The following is a 23,092-nucleotide window of genomic DNA, read 5'->3' on the forward strand; positions in this document are numbered from 1 at the left end:
TTAAATGCCCAACTGGCATACGTGTGGTATGAGTAATTTTTTTAAAACACTTCGAGCTATAGATAGATAAAGAGTTCAGCATTTGCTTACATTTCCTTATTAATCAATGTAAAATTCATTATTAAAAACAGTGTCCATTTGTTTATGCGCCATTTAAGCTTGAATCGCCTTACCAGGATTCCCATTTTTCCTACCTTGTTTGCTGTTGGCGAGGCTAAAACTAGTGTCAACGTGGGATGTGGCATTGGCTAGCCTTGTGGGTGTGGCAGCTCTCTAATTTCATTTACACGCTTTTCAGCGCTTCCCAGCGCTCCAATCGAGCTCCATTTAAATGTTTGCCTAGGTGCCCCATCCATCCACATCACTTTCCAGCCACCCATTCACTCATTCACTCGTTCGCCCACTCATTCGCCCATCCACTCACACAGATACTCACACAGATACTCAGAGGTAAGTAAGTGGAACTTCCGGAGCTATAGTAGTAGTATAATGCCTGCTTCGCATACATCCTTGGGTGCTTTTGCTATTGAGCTCGAGTTTGCTTTTGCGTTTGCATCTCGCAGATGCCTCGCTGCCATGTAGAACTAATTCCATTAAAGCCAGCTCTAACTTGATTTTCAATTGACTCCTCATTTGCAGTGGTGCGTTGAGTTGAGGTGGTTGTAGTCGCTGGAAGTCGGTGGGTGTGCGGATTTGGTGGGTTTGCTGGATTGCTGGGTTGGTGGGTTGGTGGGTTGGTGGGTCGGTGGGTCAGAACGCGCTGTCAGCAATCAACATGTTCAATTGAGCATATCCTGCCGGCTGCAGGACACTGTCATACTGCCGTACTATACCAGAGAAATGTGATTACCCGACGCTATTTTCCACATACATCCGTCCAGAGGCTTAGTTCTCAATTATTCAAGGGGGTTTAAAGCTATTTGTCTAAGAAATCACACCTCAAGAGTTTAACATTTTAAACTGTTTACTTACCAGTTAAAAAGCTGCTATAAAGAAATATTCAGATTTAAAAGATATTTTTATATTTTATTTTAGTCAAACTATATTCCATATGGTATAGGTACCTTTCAACATTTTTTTGTAGCTCATTTTAAAAATATACTTTTTGGCCACGGCTTGCGCCACTGTCACTGGAAAGAGACGGGTGATCGGGCAGAGAAAGAGACGGCAAGCAGGCAAGAACACAACAGGAAGAAGGTCCAGCGAGCGCCTTTTACATTTCATTGGATTTTATGCGTTTCACTTTATGCTGATGTTTTTATTATTAAATTTTCTTGAATTTTCATTTACATTTTCTGGCTTTCTTAGCGTCATGCTCTATCTCCATCCATCTCGCTCGCTCCACTGTCTCTGTCTCTGTCTCTGTCTCTGTTTGGTCGTTAGTGTTGTCGCCGATGCTGATGACTCCTCTTCATTTTCACACTTTTCATTCAATTTATTGCATTTTGCAAATTGAGTGTCGCTTTCCTTAGATCTATTCTCCCTCCTGCTTCGTCCTGGCCACATCATCCAGTGCTGTTTTCTCACTTTCCTAATTTTCCAAAAGAGAAAAATGCGAAGGAAGTGAGCAAAGAAGAAGCCAATTTGATTAAAGAATGCTTAAGAACGTAGAGTACAAAAAAGTGTAGGTAATACATTTAGGTTGCACAAATGCAGACAGCCAATCCAAAAAAAAAGAACAAATTAATTACATGTTCTTTGAACTAAAATACGACACCTTTGTTTATGCTGGGTTTTGATTTACGCTTTCTTGATCTCCCATTTTTCCCATTTTGTTAGCTTATATTTCCGATTCTCTATATATTTCCCTTTTTTCCGCTCCCATCATGGCCACAAACTGAATGCGCACATTCTGCGTGCCCCTTTGAGTGAATGCATCCACTTGATTCGCGGTTAGCATAATGACCCTACCACTTTTGATCAAATCATGGGGTCGAGTGGACTTCTTAATATCGTAGGGACTTCCGGTATAGGATATCGTACTACCACCAGGCGAATTGCTAGCCTTTGGCCACAAAGTCAGGTTTACTTTCAGGGGAAAACAATCGGCGATTGTGGTGGCTGCCCAAATGAATGTTAGTCGCTGATTCGATTGGCATGATGCACCCAGAATTTCACTCAGTTGCCATTGTCTACTCATTATGGTGAGGGACAGATCAACTTGATGCTTGGAATATTGGGAAAGCAAATCTTGCAATTGTATCACAGCATGGCATTTGGCATTCCATCCGGTTACCTTCAAATCCAATTCAAAACTGAATGCCTTATTCAATGGCAAGTACTTCACTAGCCAAGCCTTGTGTTGCAGTGTCAGATGAAAAGCGATGTTATACTTATAGAGTGCTTTTTGGCAATTTGGTTGCGGGCAAATGCCCAGAAATTGTGACTTCTCCAGACGGACAAATGGAAAAGGTAATGCCACTCTGCAATAAAGATGTTCATCAAAATCTTCCGGAAGTTCAATGATTTCAGTTTGCTGTTCACTGGCATTTGAGCGAGGATGGAGAACTCGCCGAACTAGGGATATTCCATTATGGACTGATCCACATTTGGGTTCCGATGTCAGCCACTCCAAATGTCGTCGTTTCGTCAGAAACTGACACCCAAATGCTAAATACTTCTGCTGCCGATCGAGGTACTTATATTTCTTGTTAACATCAGCTATTCGTGCTTCTCTTTCTTCTGTGCTATATAATCGTATATCCTTATTGGATTCTGGATCCACGGACTTCTTAACTTTATAGGGACAACCCATTAGCAAACGCATTTCTTCGACGGCATAGGCGTCCAAATTACTAGCCTCAATCTCTTGAATGGGATTAGGTTTCTGTGGCTCACAGATTTTGGCAGAACATTCCAAATACGGTTTGCCATTTTCACTTTTGCCACATGTTGGTAATAGAGTAAGTGCAGGAGATCTATTGAGTTGAATACAGGATCGTATGTCGTCGTCACTTTCTGCCTCTTCTGCAGGTTCAACTTTATAATTCATGCGAGTTGTGTTTTCTCCGGAATATCCTGGATGACTTTCTCTTGTATATTCCATGGAACTACTTCTAGTCAGGGGTAAATTAAGGGACTCTATAGGTGAATCAAGCGAATGAGATCGATCACTTTCCCCGTCGGTCCAATAGCTTTCGGTTTTTCTCAGCCAAGTAATGTCACTATTCTTACTAATCGCATCATGTTTGGGCGTTTCCATCTCAGTTCTTTTGGCGAATCTCAGGTCCACGTGGATCACGAAGGTTACACGGCCGCACAAACCACATTGAAGCCTCTGTGCCACATCGCATTTCATACATTGATAGTGCTCCTGTAAGCAAACACAAACGTGGAACTTGCGCAGCCTGGAAAACGGCGTTACAGTTGGCTTACGGCACATCACACACTTCATAATGGCTTCAAGGATATCGAAGAAAATGTATATGTTTGTTGTGTTATTTGCTTGTAGATGTCAGTTGTTGAACGGCTTGTCGATTGAGAGCAGTGCAAATGGCTCACACACTCTATTCACAACATCTTTCCCAATTGAGCAGCCTTTGGAATAAAGTTCAGCGATCGTGAGACCTAAATCACTAGGGCCTTGTGCGTTGGCTGGCAACATGAAAGCCAAACAAAATTGAAGTAAGAAATCTGGACTCGAAATCGCCACAATGTCCAGCGATCAGTTGAATTCCCAACCGGAAACGGAAGCGCAAACGGAGGCGGCAGTGGAAGCGGCAGCGGAAACGGAAGTGGATGGTGAGTCCGAAGTGCGCTCGTTAGCCAGTGTGGCCAGCTCCGTGGAAGAGACCCAGGCACCCAGCACCAGTCACAGTCACAGTCACAGTCCTGCGGGCAAATCCACCGAGGCACCACTCACCGGCTGTGTGGTGCGAATTAAGCGCGAACTGCAGGACATTCGGAAACATCCGCCGCCGAATTGCACCGCCGATTTGCATCACGGGGATCTTCTTCGCTGGACGGCAGGCGTGAATGGGCCAGCTGGCTCCGTTTACGAAGGCGGTCACTTCCGGTTGGATATACGATTTCCGGCCAGCTATCCCTTCCGGCCGCCACGCATCCGGTTCACCACGCGGATTTACCACTGCAACGTGGACAGTCGCGGCGCCATTTGCCTCGATGTCCTCGGCGAACGATGGTCGCCGGTGATGAATGTGGCCAAGGTGGGTTTGATTCTACTATCCAATCTATCTTACCAATTATGAATTTTTCATTTTTGATTAGGTTCTACTTTCCATTTACGTGCTGATGAGTGAGTGCAATCCAGACGATCCACTAGTCATGTGCATTGCCGATCAGTACAAAACAAATCGCAGGGAGCACGACAAGATTGCCAGGAACTGGACGAAGCTGTTCGCGATGACCAAAGTGCAGGACAAGAAAGGAGAAAAGGATGCGGATCAGCGTAATGAGCAACATCAGGAACAGAAGCCAATGCCAAGCCAGCCAGCAGATTAGCAATCACAAGAGCAGCCAGACATATTAAACACAATACTCCTAAATGCAAATAGAAAATAAACATAGAAAATTGCAGTTATGAAATGAGGCATATGTATATTAAGTTAAGTAATTTAATCGCTGAGATACAAAACTTATATGCTTACGATCTTGAAAATGAGTGCCCGTTGAGTACAAACTGAAATAAATATAAATATGAGGTATTTCAAGCCGTTGTCACACTTTCTTCCCTTACCTTTAATGGCGTTTTTAAAGGGCGCCCGCAAATGTAAGCCAGTTGAGAGCTGCTTCTGCCCTTTGACCCCTGTACACAAATGCCTCCTCAAGGCAAGCAGTTTTCAAAATACTCCCAGCGTAATGTGCCAGCATGCTCAGCTCCTGCCCAGCTCCTGCCCAGGCTGCTCCTTCTGCTCCTTCTGGTCGTTGTGGTCGTCCTCCTGCCCCCAGAAATGCTGACTGTGTCAGATAGTCCAACGCGGTCCTTTGGCCGCTCATGTCTATGAATATTCATGAGCTGCCAAAAAATGAACGTTGGAAAAACATCCACGGCCCAATGGACGTGGGGAACGTGGGTGGGTTGCTTTTGGTTAGCTTTGAAAAATGAATTGGAACGCGAAGTGTTTAAGGATGCCAACACCACCACCACCACCACCACCACGCCCACACCGAATCCCACCAAGATGGCGATGCAGGCCATCAGCGATACACGGGACACGTTCTCAAAGGACCACGACCAAAAAAAAGGATTGCCGCACATCGGGGTCACCTCAATTGAGTGCGAGGAACTACGAGTATTCAAGCCGACAATCTTTAATGCCCATATGGCCCTAAACACAAGGAGAGTGAGACAAACACAATTAACGACCTGCGAGCAGAAGGAACACCTTTGGCTTAAGAAAAGATTGAAGAAATATCAAGAAAACAATTTCTTGAAAAAAAAGAAGATTTTTTTATCAAATTTTAACCATAACTCGGCTAAAAATGGTCAGAAAGCTAAAACTTTGTTAAAATAATTTTTGGCCAAATTTTCGCATTTTTTGTAAGGGGTACCATCATCAAAATTTGCAAAAAATTGGAATGACATAGAAATTTTTTTTGAAAACACAGTTCGATTGGAAATTTAATTACGAACTCAACGAGGTATGGCATTCCATATTTGGACCATTATTTCCAATGTTCTGATCAAAATACTGATAATTATTTACGCAAAAAAACAGAAAAACGATTTTCGCCAAAATTTCAATATTTACGATTGGTATTTTCTGTATAACTTGGCTAAAAATGGTCAGAAAGCGAAAAGAATTACAGTTTTGTACTACTAATTACCAAAACTAACCAACCAAGTCACTTTTTGATCGACTTTGACAAAATAATTTTTGGCCATATTTTCGCATTTTTTGTAAGGGAAAATCATCAAAATTTGCAAAAAATGTGAAAAAAATAGAATTTTTTTTTGAAAACACGGTTCGATGGGAAATTTAATTACGAACTCAACGAGGTATGACATTCCATATTTGGACCATTATTTCGAGTGCTGTGATAAAAATACTGATATTTATTTACGCAAAAAAACAGAAAAACGACTTTCGCCAAAAATGTAATATTTACGATTTGTATTTTCTGTATAACGATAACGAAAAACAATTTTCGCCAAAAATGTAATATTTACGATTTGTATTTTCTGCATAACTCGGCTAAACATGATCGGAAAGCTAAACGAATTGCAGTTTTTTACTTCTAATATACATATATATTTACTTAATTTATTAATTTACTATTAATAAAATAATTTAATATTTACTGAGGATTTTTCCCTCATAATTTGGCTATAAATGTTTATATATATATCGGCAAAATTGTAATGAAGGCGCCAATTCGGTTGGTTGAGGCTACAAGTGACAATATTGATACTGTCATATAGCGGAAATGCCAGAACGCACAGCAATTTCATGAATCCAGGGTGATAAACGTATAACCCAAGTGACAGGAGACCACCACCTCCACCTCCTCCACCTCCAGCTCCTGCTCCTCCTCCAGCCAGCAATGAAAATCCCTTGGATACCGAGAGTCTGGCCAACAATGTCATCAAAGTGCCGAGTGCCTTTCCAATAAAACCGCCCATTGCCTGTCTGCCGCTTGTCTGTCCCTTTTGCCCCCCGACAAGTCAAACGTTAATGAACTTAAAGAAATTAATTAAAGTGCCAGGACAGTCAGCCACCCACCACCCACAACCCACCACCACCCACCGCACCCACATATGTTGCACATACAATACAACATACATACATGCATACAAACGTAGAGAGTAGCACATAAAGAGCTCGCAGCTTAACGCCTGTTCCGATTCCCGTTTATTGGAATCGACATCCGGGCAGGACGTCAAAGTCCTTGGCCATTCGCATCGCATCGGTTTGGATAGGATAGGATAGCATAGGATAGGATCGGATCGGATGGCTTTCTTCCCGGGGAAAATGCAATAAAAGCAAGTTGCTCGCACTGAGACACAACTTGACCGTTAAAAATGAAGTCAGCCAGGCAGATGGCAGTTTCCACTGTCGCCAGCGAAGCCCACTAAACGAACGACGAACAGATGCCCTTCCTTTTGGCTCATTTACTTAAATAATGCATATTAATGAGCTCTATGTTTTGATGGAATGCATGGAATTGTATATAGACCAACATCATATTGAACTCAATTGTTCTAGTTTAAACTTGATTTAAACTCAATTGTTGCAGTTCAAACTTTAAGGCTGCACAAATTGATTTGGCATTTTTAAAAACATATTAATCCACTGCATTTTTGCTAATACTGCGATTTTCTTTGCCAAACACAAAAGTTCTATGATAAACATTTTATTTTGAAACGTTTTAGTAGCAGAAATGAGGGAAATTCAATTAAAGACAACTTTTTTTCTTTGCAGCTGCAAGTGGGGCAAACCACACAAGTGATGACTTCCTTCATGCTGCCTGCACCTGTTCTCATTAACCCCCGTGGGCCCCGCCATTCCGCACTCGACCCACTTAACCCTCAACCGCCAAATGTGTCAAGCGCCGCAGGCGTCGCTGCATTCGCACCCGTGCTAATCCCACAGAGTCGCCCGATTCCAATTGGCAATTGGCAGTTGGCGATTGCCGGCAAACAGGAAAATAGCTTCGACAATCCGTCATAGCTTCGAATGTGGATTCGGATGGGTTTTGGGCATATGGGATATGGGATGTGGGATGTGGGAAGTGGGCTGTGGGATGACCCCGACTTGGGTCGATAATCGCATTGCATAATGGGTGTCCTGCAAGTGGGCGGTTAATTAGGACGAGGAGTAGTTGGTGTCCCCTGCCCAATGATGCCACATGCGCGAACTGTGTTCTCATTGCAATCGAATTCTCATTTGCTGCACATTTCCATGGCGGGCTAATTCGTGATGGCTAATGGTCCAAAGGCGATTTGAGTTTACATGCAAATTGCTATCTACAGGAGCTTCTTAACCAAACGATCGGACTACAAACTTGTGATTTTCCTATTTACATTCATTTGGAGCATGAAATTATTTCTCGTGGAAACATAACACACAACTTTTGAATTAGCTTGAACAAAATATTATTTAAATACCTAACGTATTTTTTTGAAATTGTAATGAAATACTCAGGATAAGCGTATGTTACTATCAGATCTATAAAGTCTTATTTTATTTATTTAGTGTTACTTTGTTGGTACCTAAGAGATGAGATGAGTACTCGGCATGAGTACGCGTAAATGAATAAACTCAGCCATTCACCTTGCAGTTAATATACCCCATTGTCGTGTGTCACATGGCAATAAATATTGCCGCATGTTAAATGTTTCACTCCCCATCCCGATGACTATGTATGTGATGCTCCTGACTGCCCAAACTGGAGGATTCAAGGACTGAAGGCTTGGGGGATTCAGGGGATTCAGGGGATATGGCGGCATCCAACAGGCAACAGGGCGATGGCCACTCGCCGATATTGCACAAAATTAACAAATGAGCCCGACAAGCGTTCGGCTGATGGCTGATGGCTGATGAGTTTCGATGCCCACGCCCACACACTGGAATTGCCTCGGAAAAGCCAACCGAACCGAGAGGCCCGCCCCCGAAAAAGGGCGGGAAAGCCCCTTCTCGATTTCTGGGGCAGTTTCAGTTTCCATTGCCGGAGGACCGTAGTCGATTGAATTCCGTGTCAAACGGTTTCTGCACTCTCAGCTTTTATTGAATTCCATTACAGATTCATGTCCATCAGTGGAGTAACGTCATCATAAGGGCCACATGGCCGCATGGCCAGGCTGTTTGCCTTTTTGGGGCAATATAATGAACACCCAGCGATTGCTGTCATTAATGTTAATGGCAAATTGTTTTAGAGCACCGACTTCTGCCGGTGACAGTGTCTCACTGAGCCAGGACGAGGCCCGCATCCTGTTTGCCAATCAAGAGACACACACACAGAGAGAGTAGTTTGTCAAAAGTGCGACTACAAAAGCACTCCGCTGCTTATCGCACCAGACAGACTTTTCCGACGGTCGGAAAAGTCCGCAGTCCATAGGGAAAATGGGAAAAAGGGGAAAAAGGGGGTAGGGAAAATTATGATTATGCCGGCGGAACGTCCAAAGGTTTACGTATCGGCCGGACAATTATTTTGGCCAGCCATCCTACAGTTTTGGCCATTTAAAAATTACCAAGCATCGGAAGCCAATTAGCTTTTGGGTAGCGCACACTGAAAAAAATGCAGAAATAAAAAAAATATATATTCAGCAATTTTGCTTACTTTGTCAATATTAATTTGATAATATTATTTTTCCAAAGAAAATAATATGGATACAAATAATTAATTAGCAGACTTTTTCAAATGTAAAATTAGTTTCTTTTTTTTGGATGAAGCCATAGAAGCTTTGAAGTAAAAAATGGTAATGGGCTCTATCAACTTGGTTACAATTTGTGTATGGGATGTATACATATATCCGAGGAACCCTTTTTGGACGCCGGAAGAGAAGGGAACTGTCTGCTCAATTGAAATTGCCGACTGGCAAGGGCTTCCACATCAAAATCACAACATAGTGCATTCAAATCTGGACTGTGTAGATGAATTTCATGGCATTCGCACAATGAGAATTCAACCTCAACAAAGGAAAATTAATTTCGTCAACCGAGTGCAGCTGAAGAATTTTCCAGGGCTTCATCAGGTTGGATTGGGAATGGGATTGGGATTGGGAATGGGTGTGAGGTGTAGGTTGTGGGTTGTGGGGTGTGGAGTATAGGGAGTTGGCTAACCTGGCATCGAAACTAAGGCTTTACGGACTCAATTAATTTGTGAGAATTTTCCAAGCAACTCAGACGAAGAACTTGAAGCTTGTGGTGCAATTGGAGCGACATCGGATTGAGTTTTGGCATTGCTCTTCATTTGGCGGTCTTCGCTCGGATTTTTGGCTTGCTTGAAATTTAATTAAGCCGTGCCGCAGGCTGAAAATGAGACGAAGAGATGAGTGCGGCAAGGGGAGGAGGAGGGGGAGGGGGAGGGGTTGGAAAAGCCTTTCGAAAGTTGCCGTCTAAATATTATTTTACACGATGCTTTAACGGCAACTTTTGCATGCCTCATAATAATAATAATCGTCATAATGCCGCCAGGCAACAACTGTTTCATTAAAAGAAAAATAAACCAGCAGGAAAATCGCAGCAAAATCTGAATGGGGGAAAATGCAGTTTGGCGGGCAGGGGGATGGGGTTGCGGGTGGGAGGGTAGGAAAATGCGGGGCAAAGGCGGTGGCAGATTGCATCGTATGTTGTTTTATGCGTATGATATTTTGCCAAGCCAAAGTTATGAGTTCTATAAGGAAGCTGGCAAAAGGCAAAGGCAGCCAGCCCCAAGAAAAAATGGGGAATCTTTTCTCAGCTTTTTTTTTCCACTTCCTTTTTATTTTTTTTAATTTTTTTGGTGGGGCGCAGGGGTAGTTGGTGGTGGGCTGCACTTGCTCTTTTAGTTAAATGTTTGAAAAGAAAAATTAAAAACTTTTTACAGCGCACACAACATGCGCGGCTGCTGCTCCTTCTTTTGCGCTGCCATAATATCCTGTAAGCGGGGCCAAAATGCAAGTGGAAAAAGTTAAGCGGCCAGAGAGGGGGGCGGGGGGCGTGGCAAGAAGATTACGTCGCACTAGCCTTTCAGTAAGCCCCAGCAACGTGGAAAAGCGTCTTAATCCCGAGTAAGAACAACCGCAGGCGGTGACACCCACATGCAACATGCAACTTGCAACTTGCAGCATGCCACATGTCAGATATGGCCTGCTGCAACAGCGAAAACTTGCTCATCCCACAAGAGCAGCCGCCTTTGCCATTTAATGGGGACAGGAAAATTATAAAAAATTAATACAAAGATTACTTCAAATATTGACCAATTCTTTAATAAGAAGGCATATAAATATTATTAATAATTAACTTTACGCACAATTATCTATTGGTGGTCATAAAAAATATATAAATATATGTATGCAACTTGCTCCAATCAATCATAAAGTAAAACCTTGTTTTCCTGTGCAAATGCAACGTGAATATTTCCCAGGCATTCAGTGTAATGGATATTCACTTACCCCAAGAAGTTGTTTGCCCCCTTTCAATACCCCCAAGAACATTCCCTGATCCTTCCGATGAGTTGGTTTTAAGAGCACTTAGTGGCTGCTTTAAGGACACCTTGTCTCCCCCCTTTTTGGCTTAAACAATTTCGGGCTTTTCCTGCTCCCCAGCAAAGACACCGAAAGAAAGCACAAAATTAGAAAAAAAAGAAACGCTTGTAGCAACTTTTTTTCATATGTATGCGCTGTTTTTTTCTACTTTTTTCCATTTTTTTTTTTTACAATTTTTACATTTTTTTGTTGACTTGGCTGGCTGGCTGGGATGTCTTGTCTGTCTTCTTTTTTTTTATTTTTCTTTTTGTAGCCCACTCCCCCTATTTCCTGTGCCACTTTCCACTTGCCGCTCTCGTAACTTTTGCTAGTGCGGCGACATCTGCCAATGTTTTGAACATTGCAACACACACGCTAGAGGACAAACTCCTTGGCAAAATAATGAAAAAGTAACTCAAAGTCGTATTTGTATTTTCTTCAGCTTTTCTGTCTCTGTCTCTGTCTCTGTTTCTGTCTCTGTTTCTGTCTCTGTCGCACGCTTCCGTCCGCTTTGTCCCCTTCTGTTTTCTGTTTTCAGTTTTCTGTTTTTGGTATTGGAATATCTCAAAGTCGAACTCTTCCATCATGGAGGTTAAAGGCAAGTCAGCCTCTTTTGGAAATTGGTGCGAGTAATTGGTTTGTTAGAACAAAACTTATGGCACACACATGCACACAGGCGCACCCTCAAAGTTGTTTCTGTCACTGGACATGGGCAAAGTTTTCCCGGCAACTCACCTGGCACGAGATGAACAAACGGACGGACAGACGGACAGACGGACGGACAGACAGACTAGCGGACAGACGAGCGGACAGACGAGCGGACAGACGAGCGGACAGACGAGCGGACAGACAACCTAATAATAATCTGCATGCCAAGCTGAGAAACTTAAAAACATGTCACAGACTTTTCGGTTTACAGATTTTCGCAGACTGCACACACAACTTTGCCTTGGCACACTGTAAGAAAATAATGCGAATATTTTTTAACAGTTAAAAAGGTAAGTAAATAACGAAAATAATTTCAATTTCTGCCAACATTGAAGAAAGCCAGTTCAATAAACATCATTTATATGATGAGTAATGAGTACAAGATGGGATATCCTTTTTGTTATCAGTGTAGGGGTAGAGGTCCCGATCTAAGTCCTGGTCTGAGTCCCTACTTGAATACGGGTCGTGGGACAGCCCATGGCGAGGAGTCGAGATTCAGATACACGTCTAACATGTCAGTGACACACACGAAGTAGCTGCAGTTTTGGTGCCGCCGGAGGTCAAAGGGGAACGGTGGCGCGCACAAAGGTTAAAAAGCAATTTTTCGAAATGTCAGCATACAAAATTTCATTACAAATTTGTTGCCTTCGCTTTTTTGTTTTGTTTTTTGCACTGCCCTCTTCGTTTGTTCTTTGAATTGGCCTGGGTTAACCGTAGGGCATGTTTATCAGGAGACTATTCTGTGGAAAACATTTGTGGAAGAAGGACAAAATTAATTGCAAGAATAGAAGAATAAGCATAATTTCTTTGGTATGAGTGTTGAATAACGCAAACTGAAACAAACCCAGTGTTTAGTTACGCTCCTTAACTCAACTCCGCCGAATACTTGTGATACAAGCTCTTAAAGACGTTTCTTCTCCCCAAAAAGAAAAAAAAACTAACATAATTTATGATTATTAATAACAATAATAGGAAATATGCATATATGCAAAGTGCCCAAACGACCGCACACAGAAACCCACGCACAAGTGGGCAAACAGTCACGGACACGAAGGGAAAATCGACGTTTAAAAAGGATTTGCCTTGCTAAACATTTTGAGATGCCTTAAGCTATTCAAAAATTACATCACTCGAGTAAATACGAGCGAGACACTCGAAGGGAAAATTGTGCAGGATATATACATATATGTGTATGCGTATGCGTATGCGTTGCGAGCTCTGAGCTCACGAGTTTCCGAGTCCTGAAAGTCCTGAGATGCACGATTAATGGCAACGAGAAATGTAATGTAGCGAATATGCGAGAGTTGCCGTCCTGATTTCAAAATGGGGATCCGCAAGGGGATGGAGGGGAAGGGAAGGGAAGGATGGAGGGGAAGTGGAAAAGGGCAAGCCAGGCAAACGGAAAACAGGGAAAGCAAAACAAAAGGCGGCGCTGGAAAAACAACGTCAAGCGGTTCAATGCTCGACCGCTGGCGTTCGCCTGATTTAACCATGCATTGGGTCAGAACTCAGGACTCGAAATTGAGGACTAAGGACTGAGGACTGAGGACTGAGAACTGTGGACTATGGACTATGGACTATGGACTGAGAACTGAGAGCTGAGGACTCGGCCGCAGACAGAGGACCTCGTCGTGGTGCTCGACATCATCGAGAAATGAAAACAACTCAAGCGAAAATACAATCATATTTTTATTGCCGGCTGGTTGGCTGCATTTCGAGGCGAGCCCAAGGAAGCGGACACATTGCCGAATGGCGAAAAAGGGTCGGGTGGCATGGTGGCATATCAAGGACCTCCGGCAAGGAGCGGGCGGGTCATTCGCTCCACAAGGCGAAAAATTGGTCATCTCTCTGGTCATTCGAAATCTCTTATCAAAGGAAACCACAGGAAAACACTAGAATGCTCACATAACATTCAAAATGTGCCACAATATATTGAAAGAGTTCGATAGGTCAACATTATAATAATAAACATTATAATTATAAAACTCTTTTAAATACTAGCTGCATACACTTCAATTGGCAAGTAAGGAGATTAGTCATCATTTTAATAAATATTATGCTCTATCATCCGATTAAGTGATATTTTTGCGCAGTGCAGCAATTGTCGTTTGCTCGCTCGTTTAGTCGATTATTCTTGGAGGCGTTTTTCTTAATAGCAACTCAGAGAAATACAAAAACCAAAAAAATAAAACAACAAGTGGTGAAACAATAACAATGGGAAGAGCAATAACAGTCAGGACTCAAGGGGTGGACGGGTGGCTGGGGGGGTTGGGTCACCAAGTGAAATGAATTAAAACTGAATCAAAACATCTGGACACACGACCGAAAGACAACAGACGAAAAACTGAAGGATTGCCAACGAAAAAAAGGGAAAAAGAAACCAAGGGCGGGCAGTTTTCATCATTTATTCAAACTGAAGAAGATGAATGAATGGCGTGGATGACTGAGTGATTAAATTGTTAAACGAATCGGCGAACGAGTGGATAATTGAGAGGTTGGAAATCAGTGAGAAAATAAGGACTTCTACTTAAGCGAAATAATTAAGTATGCCAGGGGAAGAAGTAATACAATAAAATATTATTATTCATAATGCAATTCAGGTTGAGCTCTGTCATTTAGAAGTTGTAACATAAATGTGAAAAAGGAAAACATAAATAAAACAATGTCTGCAGAATGCGTTCTATGTATTTGGCTAACAAATCAAGTATTCAATTATACCAGAATATTTGAGCCACCGCTTCATTAAGTGAAGCAATTCCCACTGAGCACCTGGCAACTCCCTTTATCAACTCCCCTGATTCGATGAGTTCACTTTGAGTTATTTGCGAATTGATTTCCGCCCACTGCAACCCACTGCAACTCATTGCAGCCCACTACAGAAATGGCCCCCAGGTCCCCAAAAGAAGCCACTTACCTATCTCTGGGAATGGAACTATCAATGCGGCTGGCCGCACTTCAGCTACATCAGCTACATCAGCTCCAATCCTAGTCCTGTCTCCGGGAAAACCTGAAGAAAAGCCGAAGGAGGAAAAGCGGGTGCAAGGAAAATATGCAAGCCAAGCAATTTGCATTTGCACACCGCAAACGGTGAAGCAAAACTTAAGAACACAGCAGACAAGGACAACAAGTGCTGCAAGGAATATGCTAAATTACGAAAAGACAAAAAACCAAACACGGCGCACGAAAAAAGAATGGCAGAAAGAATAAACTTTGTTAGACTCCCCCCGCTCTCTAAAAAAGTATTCTCGAGAAGTTGCCCAAAGTCGAGTTGAAATCTGGAACCTGCTTCCCAGGCTAACGACACAAACAGCGAACGAGGATCACTTGCGCGACTAACAGATACCTATTAAACAAATTGTTCTATATGTCTGAATTGTATCAATGGAAAGTTGATAACAAGCCTTTTACAAAGCAATAAGTGAACCTAGTCATAGTATACAACGAAGTATTGAAACCAAATATAAACAACATTGTTATTAATACATTCATAATATTGTCCAAACACTTATATTTGCGCACACTTTATCAGCAGTCTTGAACACCATTTGGTTACTTTTACAGGGTACTAAAATCCCTTTTGCAAAGGGAGTCATAAAGGGAATGGGAAGATTGCCTTTCTTTCGGACAGTCCTTCTGCAACACGCAAAAATACTAGATATATATCTTAATTGTTTATCGACGCCATTACATCAATGTCATTTCAATGAAACTAGAAATAAACAAGCATAAGCAGCTTTTGAAACATAGATGTAACCGATAGAATATGAAGACCATTCGAGGACATTGCACTTTCGCTCAGTGCAGACGTCTTGTCAAGCTAGAAGGCAAATAATCAGAGACCTCAGCTCCGAGCATCCTTGTTGTGTGCTGTTATTGAAAATAGTTTTACAATTTATAGAGTACCCCCTGCCACAACACCGCCCCCTGCTCCATTATCCTGCCACGCCCCCCGCCCCCCTTTTCCCTTTGGCCGTGTCTCACCTGGCTTTTGTCTGGGCGGTGGGAGCCCACAGCTCTTTGCATGACAAAGGCTCCTTGCGGTTGCCAGGTCCTTCAGAATGTCAGATTCAACTGTCGGCTCAAAAGTGGGTGGACGAACGAGTGGGGCCACCAAAAGGACCTGATTCCTGCGTCCTCCGTCCTGCGTCCTGGGTCCTGGATCCTGAGTCCACCGTACTTGTCTTCGGCGACGGCATCGCACTCCATCTAAGCTGATTTGTCGGCTTACAGCCATGACACACAACATGGCCATAACCAAAGTTTGGTTATGTGCAAGGAATCCCATCAGGGGATGTTACTATATGTGCCTCGGAGATACCAAATGATCTGCACGTTCATAATGGACAGAAGTGTTGGGCTCTGGGCTTAAATATGCCACATTATTTGCAATATTTACAATTGGAATTGTCTGTGTAACTCGGCTAAAAATGGTCAGAAAGCTAAACAAATTACAGTTTTTTACTCCTAATTACTAACCATCCAATTTTTGTAACATCATAAAATTGGCAAAAATGTTCACAACTATTTTTTTGCTATCGAAAAAAAACGGAATATTTTTTTATTAAAAAAATTGAAAGACATTGAATTGAAAAAATGAAGATATTTCGAATTTCAGATACCAGGCAAACAGAAATGTCAGGAAGTGGCCAACGATCATTGCGATTTTAGTAGCCACCTACTGCTAATTATGATTGCCTGGTGCATAAAGTAATAAAATGTGCCGGGCATTTAATCCGAGTTTTGTTGGGAAAATGGAGATATTTCGAATTTCAGATACCAGGCAAACAGAAATGTCAGGAGGTGACTTTGCAGAATTTAAAATCAAGCAGCCCCCGAAAGTAGGCAACAAAGAAATTCGCGATCCGCTGATCTCATCTCTTCCATCAGCCCAAAAGTATGCAACTAAAAATTCCTCTTCAGCTGGTCAACGTTTTCCGACAGATCCTAAAAGTATGCAACGGAATTGTGGCCGCAGCAAGAATTTCTTCCCAACAAAACTCGGATTAAATGCCCGGTTTTCGGCACATTTCGTTGTTTTATGCACCAGGCAACCATAATTAGCAGTAGGTGGCTACTTAAATCGAAATGATCGTTGGCCACTTCCTGACATTTCTGTTTGCCTGGTATCTGAAACTCGAAATATCTCCATTTTTCGAACAAAACTCGGATTAAAAGTCCGGTTTTTGGGACATTTCGTTGTTCTATGCACCAGGCAATCATAATTAGCAGTAGGTGGCTACTTAAATCGAAATGATCGCTGGCCACTTACTGACATTTCTGTTTGCCTGGTATCTGAAATTCGAAATATCTCCATTTTTCGAACAAAACTCGGATTAAAAGTCCGGTTTTTGGGACATTTCGTTGTTTTATGCACCAGGCAACCATAATTAGCAGTAGGTGGCTACTAAAATCGAAATGATCGTTGGCCACTTCCTGACATTTCTGTTTGCCTGGTATCTGAAATTCGAAATATCTCCATTTTTCGGCTTAAAAGTCCGGTTTTTGGGACATTTCGTTGTTTTATGCACCAGGCAACCATAATTAGCAGTAGGTGGCTACTTAAATCGAAATGATCGTTGGCCACTTCCTGACATTTCTGTTTGCCTGGTATCTGAAACTCGAAATATCTCCATTTTTCGAACAAAACTCGGATTAAAAGTCCGGTTTTTGGGACATTTCGTTGTTTTATGCACCAGGCAACCATAATTAGCAGTAGGTGGCTACTAAAATCGAAATGATCGTTGGCCACTTCCTGACATTTCTGTTTGCCTGGTATCTGAAATTCGAAATATCTCCATTTTTCGGCTTAAAAGTCCGGTTTTTGGGACATTTCGTTGTTTTATGCACCAGGCAACCATAATTAGCAGTAGGTGGCTACTAAAATCGAAATGATCGTTGGCCACTTCCTGACATTTCTGTTTGCCTGGTATCTGAAATTCGAAATATCTCCATTTTTCGGCTTAAAAGTCCGGTTTTTGGGACATTTCGTTGTTTTATGCACCAGGCAACCATAATTAGCAGTAGGTGGCTACTTAAATCGAAATGATCGTTGGCCACTTCCTGACATTTCTGTTTGCCTGGTATCTGAAACTCGAAATATCTCCATTTTTCGGCTTAAAAGTCCGGTTTTTTGGACATTTCATTGTTTTAAGCACCAGGCAACCATAATTAGCAGTAGGTGGCTACTTAAATCGAAATGATCGTTGGCCACTTCCTGACATTTCTGTTTGCCTGGTATCTGAAACTCGAAATATCTCCATTTTTCGAACAAAACTCGGATTAAAAGTCCGGTTTTTGGGACATTTCGTTGTTTTATGCACCAGGCAACCATAATTAGCAGTAGGTGGCTACTTAAATCGAAATGATCGTTGGCCACTTCCTGACATTTCTGTTTGCCTGGTATCTGAAATTCGAAATATCTCCATTTTTCGAACAAAACTCGGATTAAAAGTCCGGTTTTTGGGACATTTCGTTGTTTTATGCACCAGGCAACCATAATTAGCAGTAGGTGGCTACTTAAATCGAAATGATCGTTGGCCACTTCCTGACATTTCTGTTTGCCTGGTATCTGAAATTCGAAATATCTCCATTTTTCGAACAAAACTCGGATTAAAAGTCCGGTTTTTGGGACATTTCGTTGTTTTATGCATCAGGCAACCATAATTAGCAGTAGGTGGCTACTAAAATCGAAATGATCGTTGGCCACCTCCTGACATTTCTGTTTGCCTGGTACCTGAAATCGAGAATCTCCCAATTTCACCTCCAAAACTCGGCTTAAAAGCCCGGTTTTTGGCACATTTCGTTGTTCTATGCACCAGGCAATCATAATTAGCAGTAGGTGGCTACTTAAATCGAAATGATCGTTGGCCACTTCCTGACATTCCTGTTTGCCTGGTAACTGTTTTGTGCTGCTATAAACATAGCTAACTATGTCTATCCCTACTTTTTCGATATTCGAAAAAAAAAAATTTCACAAATTACCGTCATCAAAATTTGCAAAAAATGTGGAAAGAATTGAATTTTTTTTTGAAAACTCAGTTTGATTGGAAAATTTATTACGAACTCAACGAGGTATGATAGATAATCCATACTATTTACATTATTTGAAAAGTTGTGGAAATATAATCGATTATTTTAAGAAACCTGTCATTAATATACATTTTCAGTTGTATAAACTATTTTTAGTTTAGTAAAAAAAACATATGAACATAGTATCTATTTGCACACCAACCCGACAGGAATCATTAATCTAAATTGAGGCAAAGTTCTCCTTTCCTGTCGATCCCAGATTCCAAACTGAAATTAACATAATTTATCGCTTATTGAATCAATCAAAGTTCCAGCTTGTCAACCACCTTTGCCTTCATTTGCTCATTTTCTCAAGTTTCTAAGGAATGAGGGGAAAAATTGAGAGATTGGCCGTTTAAAAAAGCGAGCCACGTAGAAAGATTACATGAATTCGTAATAAAAAACTACTGTCAGCTTGCATCAGGGAAGTTTCCATCATTTCCCCGCCAAGTGCGGAACCGGAAGGAAAATCTTGGGGACTGGGGAGTGCGGATTTGATTTGGGTGTTGGCGTCTACTAAATCCGCTGGGGATATATCCGAGACATACAAACACACATATGTATGTGCAGACATACAGGCATACAGAGTGGATTTCTTTGCTGGAATGTTTTGCTATTTTGCGATTGAGCTGTCCAAATGCGCCTTTTAATGTAATCTCTTACGGATTTGTTTTGACAGGAGTGCCGCACATCCACATCCCACATCCCACATCCACATCCCACTGAATCGCTCACATCCCAAAGTAAAACACCCCGTCTCCACCTTCCCAGTTTTGTGCGAATTTCTTTTCATCCAATGCATATGAAATGGGTGTGGATAAGTCTGGTTATGTTTTCTTGGGACCGAGTGGTTTATGCTTAGGTATACTTTCATCATAAATATTAGATTACTCGAGCGTATGTAATTTATTATATTAGATTTGAAACGGCCAATTCAATTGGGAAATCCCAAAACAAAAACAAAAAAAAAAAACGGATAAATTTTGAACCGTTGTTATAATAAATGTATAACTCCATCGACCGGAAATGAACAATAAAAATGTTATGTTTAAGCTAGTCTTATTAATATTATTTTTAATGAACAATTCATTTTAGATTTATTGATGGATAACATTATTTAACATATAATTATTCATCTAGGCAATATATTGTGGCTCTAAAATTGAGCAAAAGTATTATTGCAATTAATCAAAAATTAATTTTGTCAATTATTTTTGGCCCGAGGCAAGTGCAATAAGATTGAACTGTCTGGCGAGATTGCAAAGTTCGTTTTTATAGTGTCACATAAAATAAACAAGTTGATTGTGGACCCCGGGGAGCTAATTTCCAAATCATAATACCATATCCCATCGCCGCTTGTTGGGTTAACTACGATATGTAAATGCTGCGAATGATGGGTATGCCGGGGATGCTGGGTATGCCATCCAGTGGAGGCGCTGATGCAGATGTGTGTGATGTGTTTGATGTGTGTGATGTGTGTGTTTTCTGAGCTGCAGATTGCGAGAGGAACTGCTGGGCTGGCAATCCGATTTACATATTACTAAAGGGAAAGTCTGCTTTGAATAAACTTCCCTCACTTAACCGCCCAGTCTACCAACTACCAACTACCCACTACCCACTTTTTCCCAGTGTACATGTGTGTGTGTGCATTTTTTAAATTTGCAAACATGAGCATGTAAATTTGCAATGAATAAATTAACCAGAGTCAAACTGCTCCTTCCCCATCCTCCAGCTTTTTTGAGCAGCGTTCCTGTGACGCTTCTCAACACTTTCGCTATTTATTAAAATATAAATTGACTTTGCCAACTCACGCCCCCATCGAACACACACATATGCATTTTTGGGGGCGGAAAATGCGAAGGGCCTGCGAACATGAATTATTTTTATGCGGAAATCAAAGTAACAGCTTTCGTGGAGAAATAAATAATATTTATAATATATTATTCAATTTGTAATAATTTTTATAATATTTATTTATTGACTACAATCCTCTAGTAGCCAAGTGTGAGTAAACTTGGCTTTTAATCTTATCAATAAAAAATGTGCAGCCCAGCTAGCAGCTTTATTTTCTGTTTTAATCACTTTTTATTAAGCGCTGTCCTTGAGCGGGGAGTGGGTGGGTGAGTGGGTGGCAGGGTGCCTCGCTGGGTGGGTGGGGTGTTAACAAAGTGTTTGCCAAAGGCCCGGCAAAAGGAAAACAATCGCGTGGCCAAGAGACAGGCAGGCCGGCTCGGGCAGCCTGACAACGAGCGGCAACTCTTTTCTTACCCCTTAGTCGAAGAGTAAGAGGGTATACTAGACTCGTTGAATTGTGTGGGCAGGCGGAACAAAGAATATGTATTCTTGTTTGCCAATTACTATCGATATGATAGTTCGCACTCTCACAAGCTAAGTAACGGGTATCAGATAGTCGAGCAACTCCTCTATAACGTCTTGTGTTATTTATTATTTTTGCAACATCAACAATAACAGGATCCCGCAGATGAGACTACACGGAAAGTGCAAAAGAGTTATAAAAATAAGCAGTTACAGATTTCTTATATATAATAATATAATTATATAAATAATTTAATTATATAAATAAAATGGAAATTTTCTTACATATATTTAGGAAAATGCTACACAAAAAGAATTTGTTTTAAATATAAAAATATATAAACTCTACTATAAATATTTCTCAAAAGTGCTTCTCAATTTTCATGATTACTTTTTCGCTCTGTGCACTGAAAAAAATCTGTAGGATGCGGACAGACGCAGAAGATATGGCAGCAGTAGGGGCCAGACTCAGACTCAGAGTCAGAGCTGGATTTGGATTTGGATTCGAGATTGGGATGGGAAAACGTCAACGGCAGTCGCGGCGACAACGATACGACAACTTCAGGACGAATTCTGGGAGGGAAAACTTCGTCTGCCACCCCCTAAACTCCGCCCACCACAACAACAACAGCGAGAAGCAGCAGCAGCAGCAAGAAAGAGAAAAAAAGAACACAACGAGCCGAGAAAACTCAATTAAACTTTTGTAATTACAGCTAAAACGGAAGAAGATATTTATCCAGTATAATTGCATTGAAGGCAAATGAAAGAAAAGGAAAGCCAGAAAAACAACAAGAGCGACACACACACACACACACACACACACACACACACACACACACACACACACTGGGTGGAAAAAAAGAATAAAGCAAAAACCAGAGCGAAAGAAAGCTGGGAAAATAAATAAATAAAGGATGCTAGGAGACAAGAAATGGGCGACAGGAAAAGCAGATGCCACTTGGATCCGCAGTCCGCAGGATTCGAAAGTCCAGATGCGGATACTAGAAGAGATTCCATGTTTGTAGATTCGAGTGCACAATCAATTGTTTCGACCCTGAAAGATCAACAAGTTTGAGTCGGAAAAACTGGAAAAACCGAACTACCACCGATTTGATTTCGCTTAGCCCCTAAGCTAAATATTATTAATCCAGTTTAACACTTCATTGCAACACTAATAGATATGTACAAGGCTCATGTGATCTTAAATATTTTATTAGCCATTTTAAAACCGTAAAATACCCAACAACTGACAGGGTGAAGTTGATGATAACTGATTTGTTTTTGGCCTGACTGCATTTATCATTTTCGATGGCAAAATGTTTTCAATTGTCCGTGTCGTCGATTGTCCGTCTCGTCTGTTTGTCAGTTGATGAAGACATTAATTTGATGCAAATCGCGTCAACTGAACACAATCGAAGTGCTAATTGCGCTTCTTTCAATGGACAATCCGACACCGATGTGCGCCGCCCACTTCTGCCGCCCTCCGTCCTCTCCTTCCACCTTTAACAATTTTCCCAGCAATTTCCCAATCCTATTTTCCCACCTTCTTGGCCTCGCTCCACAATGAACGCTAACAAACAGCAGCCAATCGCCGCCCCACATCCTGACATCCAAGCTGGCGATGATGATTGTGATGATGATGCTGACGGAGATGGGCATGCGGATGCGGATGCGAATGATGATGGGGATGATGATGATGATGATGATGATGAGGTGGCCGGGTCAGGTGAACTGCAGATGCAACTCCAGCTCCAAGGACTCCGAACTCCGAACTCCGGACTCCGGACCCTGGACACTCATTCCCCAGCAGTCCAATCACTTCACTTCATTATGTATGCGCGACACAGACAATGGGCCACTGATGGACGTGCT

General features: G+C 41.8%; 2 protein-coding genes across 3 annotated transcripts; one reads left to right on the plus strand and one right to left on the minus strand.

Moving 5' to 3' along the window:
• Positions 1-1,016: 1,016 nt before the first annotated feature.
• On the minus strand, positions 1,017-3,456 carry LOC6524494. 2 transcript variants are annotated; one of them, XM_002100315.3, is made up of 2 exons: positions 1,718-3,449; positions 1,017-1,531 (listed from the first exon to the last, which is right to left on the minus strand). In XM_002100315.3, exon 1 carries the CDS (start codon positions 3,392-3,394, stop codon positions 1,781-1,783), a length of 1,614 nt encoding a protein of 537 aa, XP_002100351.1. In that variant the 5' UTR covers positions 3,395-3,449; the 3' UTR covers positions 1,017-1,531; positions 1,718-1,780. The 2 variants fall into 2 exon arrangements, with proteins under 2 accessions (XP_002100351.1, XP_039229912.1); XM_039373978.2 differs by lacking the exon at positions 1,017-1,531 and having other exon boundaries at positions 1,565-3,313; positions 3,376-3,456.
• A 64-nt stretch (positions 3,457-3,520) lies between these two features.
• LOC6524495 (ubiquitin-conjugating enzyme E2 4) lies at positions 3,521-4,545 on the plus strand. Its single transcript, XM_002100316.3, has 2 exons — positions 3,521-4,166; positions 4,228-4,545. Exons 1-2 carry the CDS (start codon positions 3,654-3,656, stop codon positions 4,459-4,461), a joined length of 747 nt encoding a protein of 248 aa, XP_002100352.1. The 5' UTR covers positions 3,521-3,653; the 3' UTR covers positions 4,462-4,545.
• The last annotated feature ends 18,547 nt before the right edge of the window (positions 4,546-23,092 follow it).

This window comes from Drosophila yakuba, chromosome X (assembly GCF_016746365.2).
Source record: "Drosophila yakuba strain Tai18E2 chromosome X, Prin_Dyak_Tai18E2_2.1, whole genome shotgun sequence".
In the NCBI taxonomy this organism is placed as follows: Eukaryota; Metazoa; Arthropoda; class Insecta; order Diptera; family Drosophilidae; genus Drosophila; species Drosophila yakuba.

Coding starts and splice junctions, on each gene's coding strand:
- LOC6524494 (XM_002100315.3), bottom strand. CDS start 3,394: ATGAAGTGTGTGATGTGCCGTAAGCCAACTGTAACGCCGTTTTCCAGG.
- LOC6524495 (XM_002100316.3), top strand. CDS start 3,654: ATGTCCAGCGATCAGTTGAATTCCCAACCGGAAACGGAAGCGCAAACG. Junction 4,167..4,227: donor CGGTGATGAATGTGGCCAAG/GTGGGTTTGATT, acceptor ATTTTTGATTAG/GTTCTACTTTCCATTTACGT.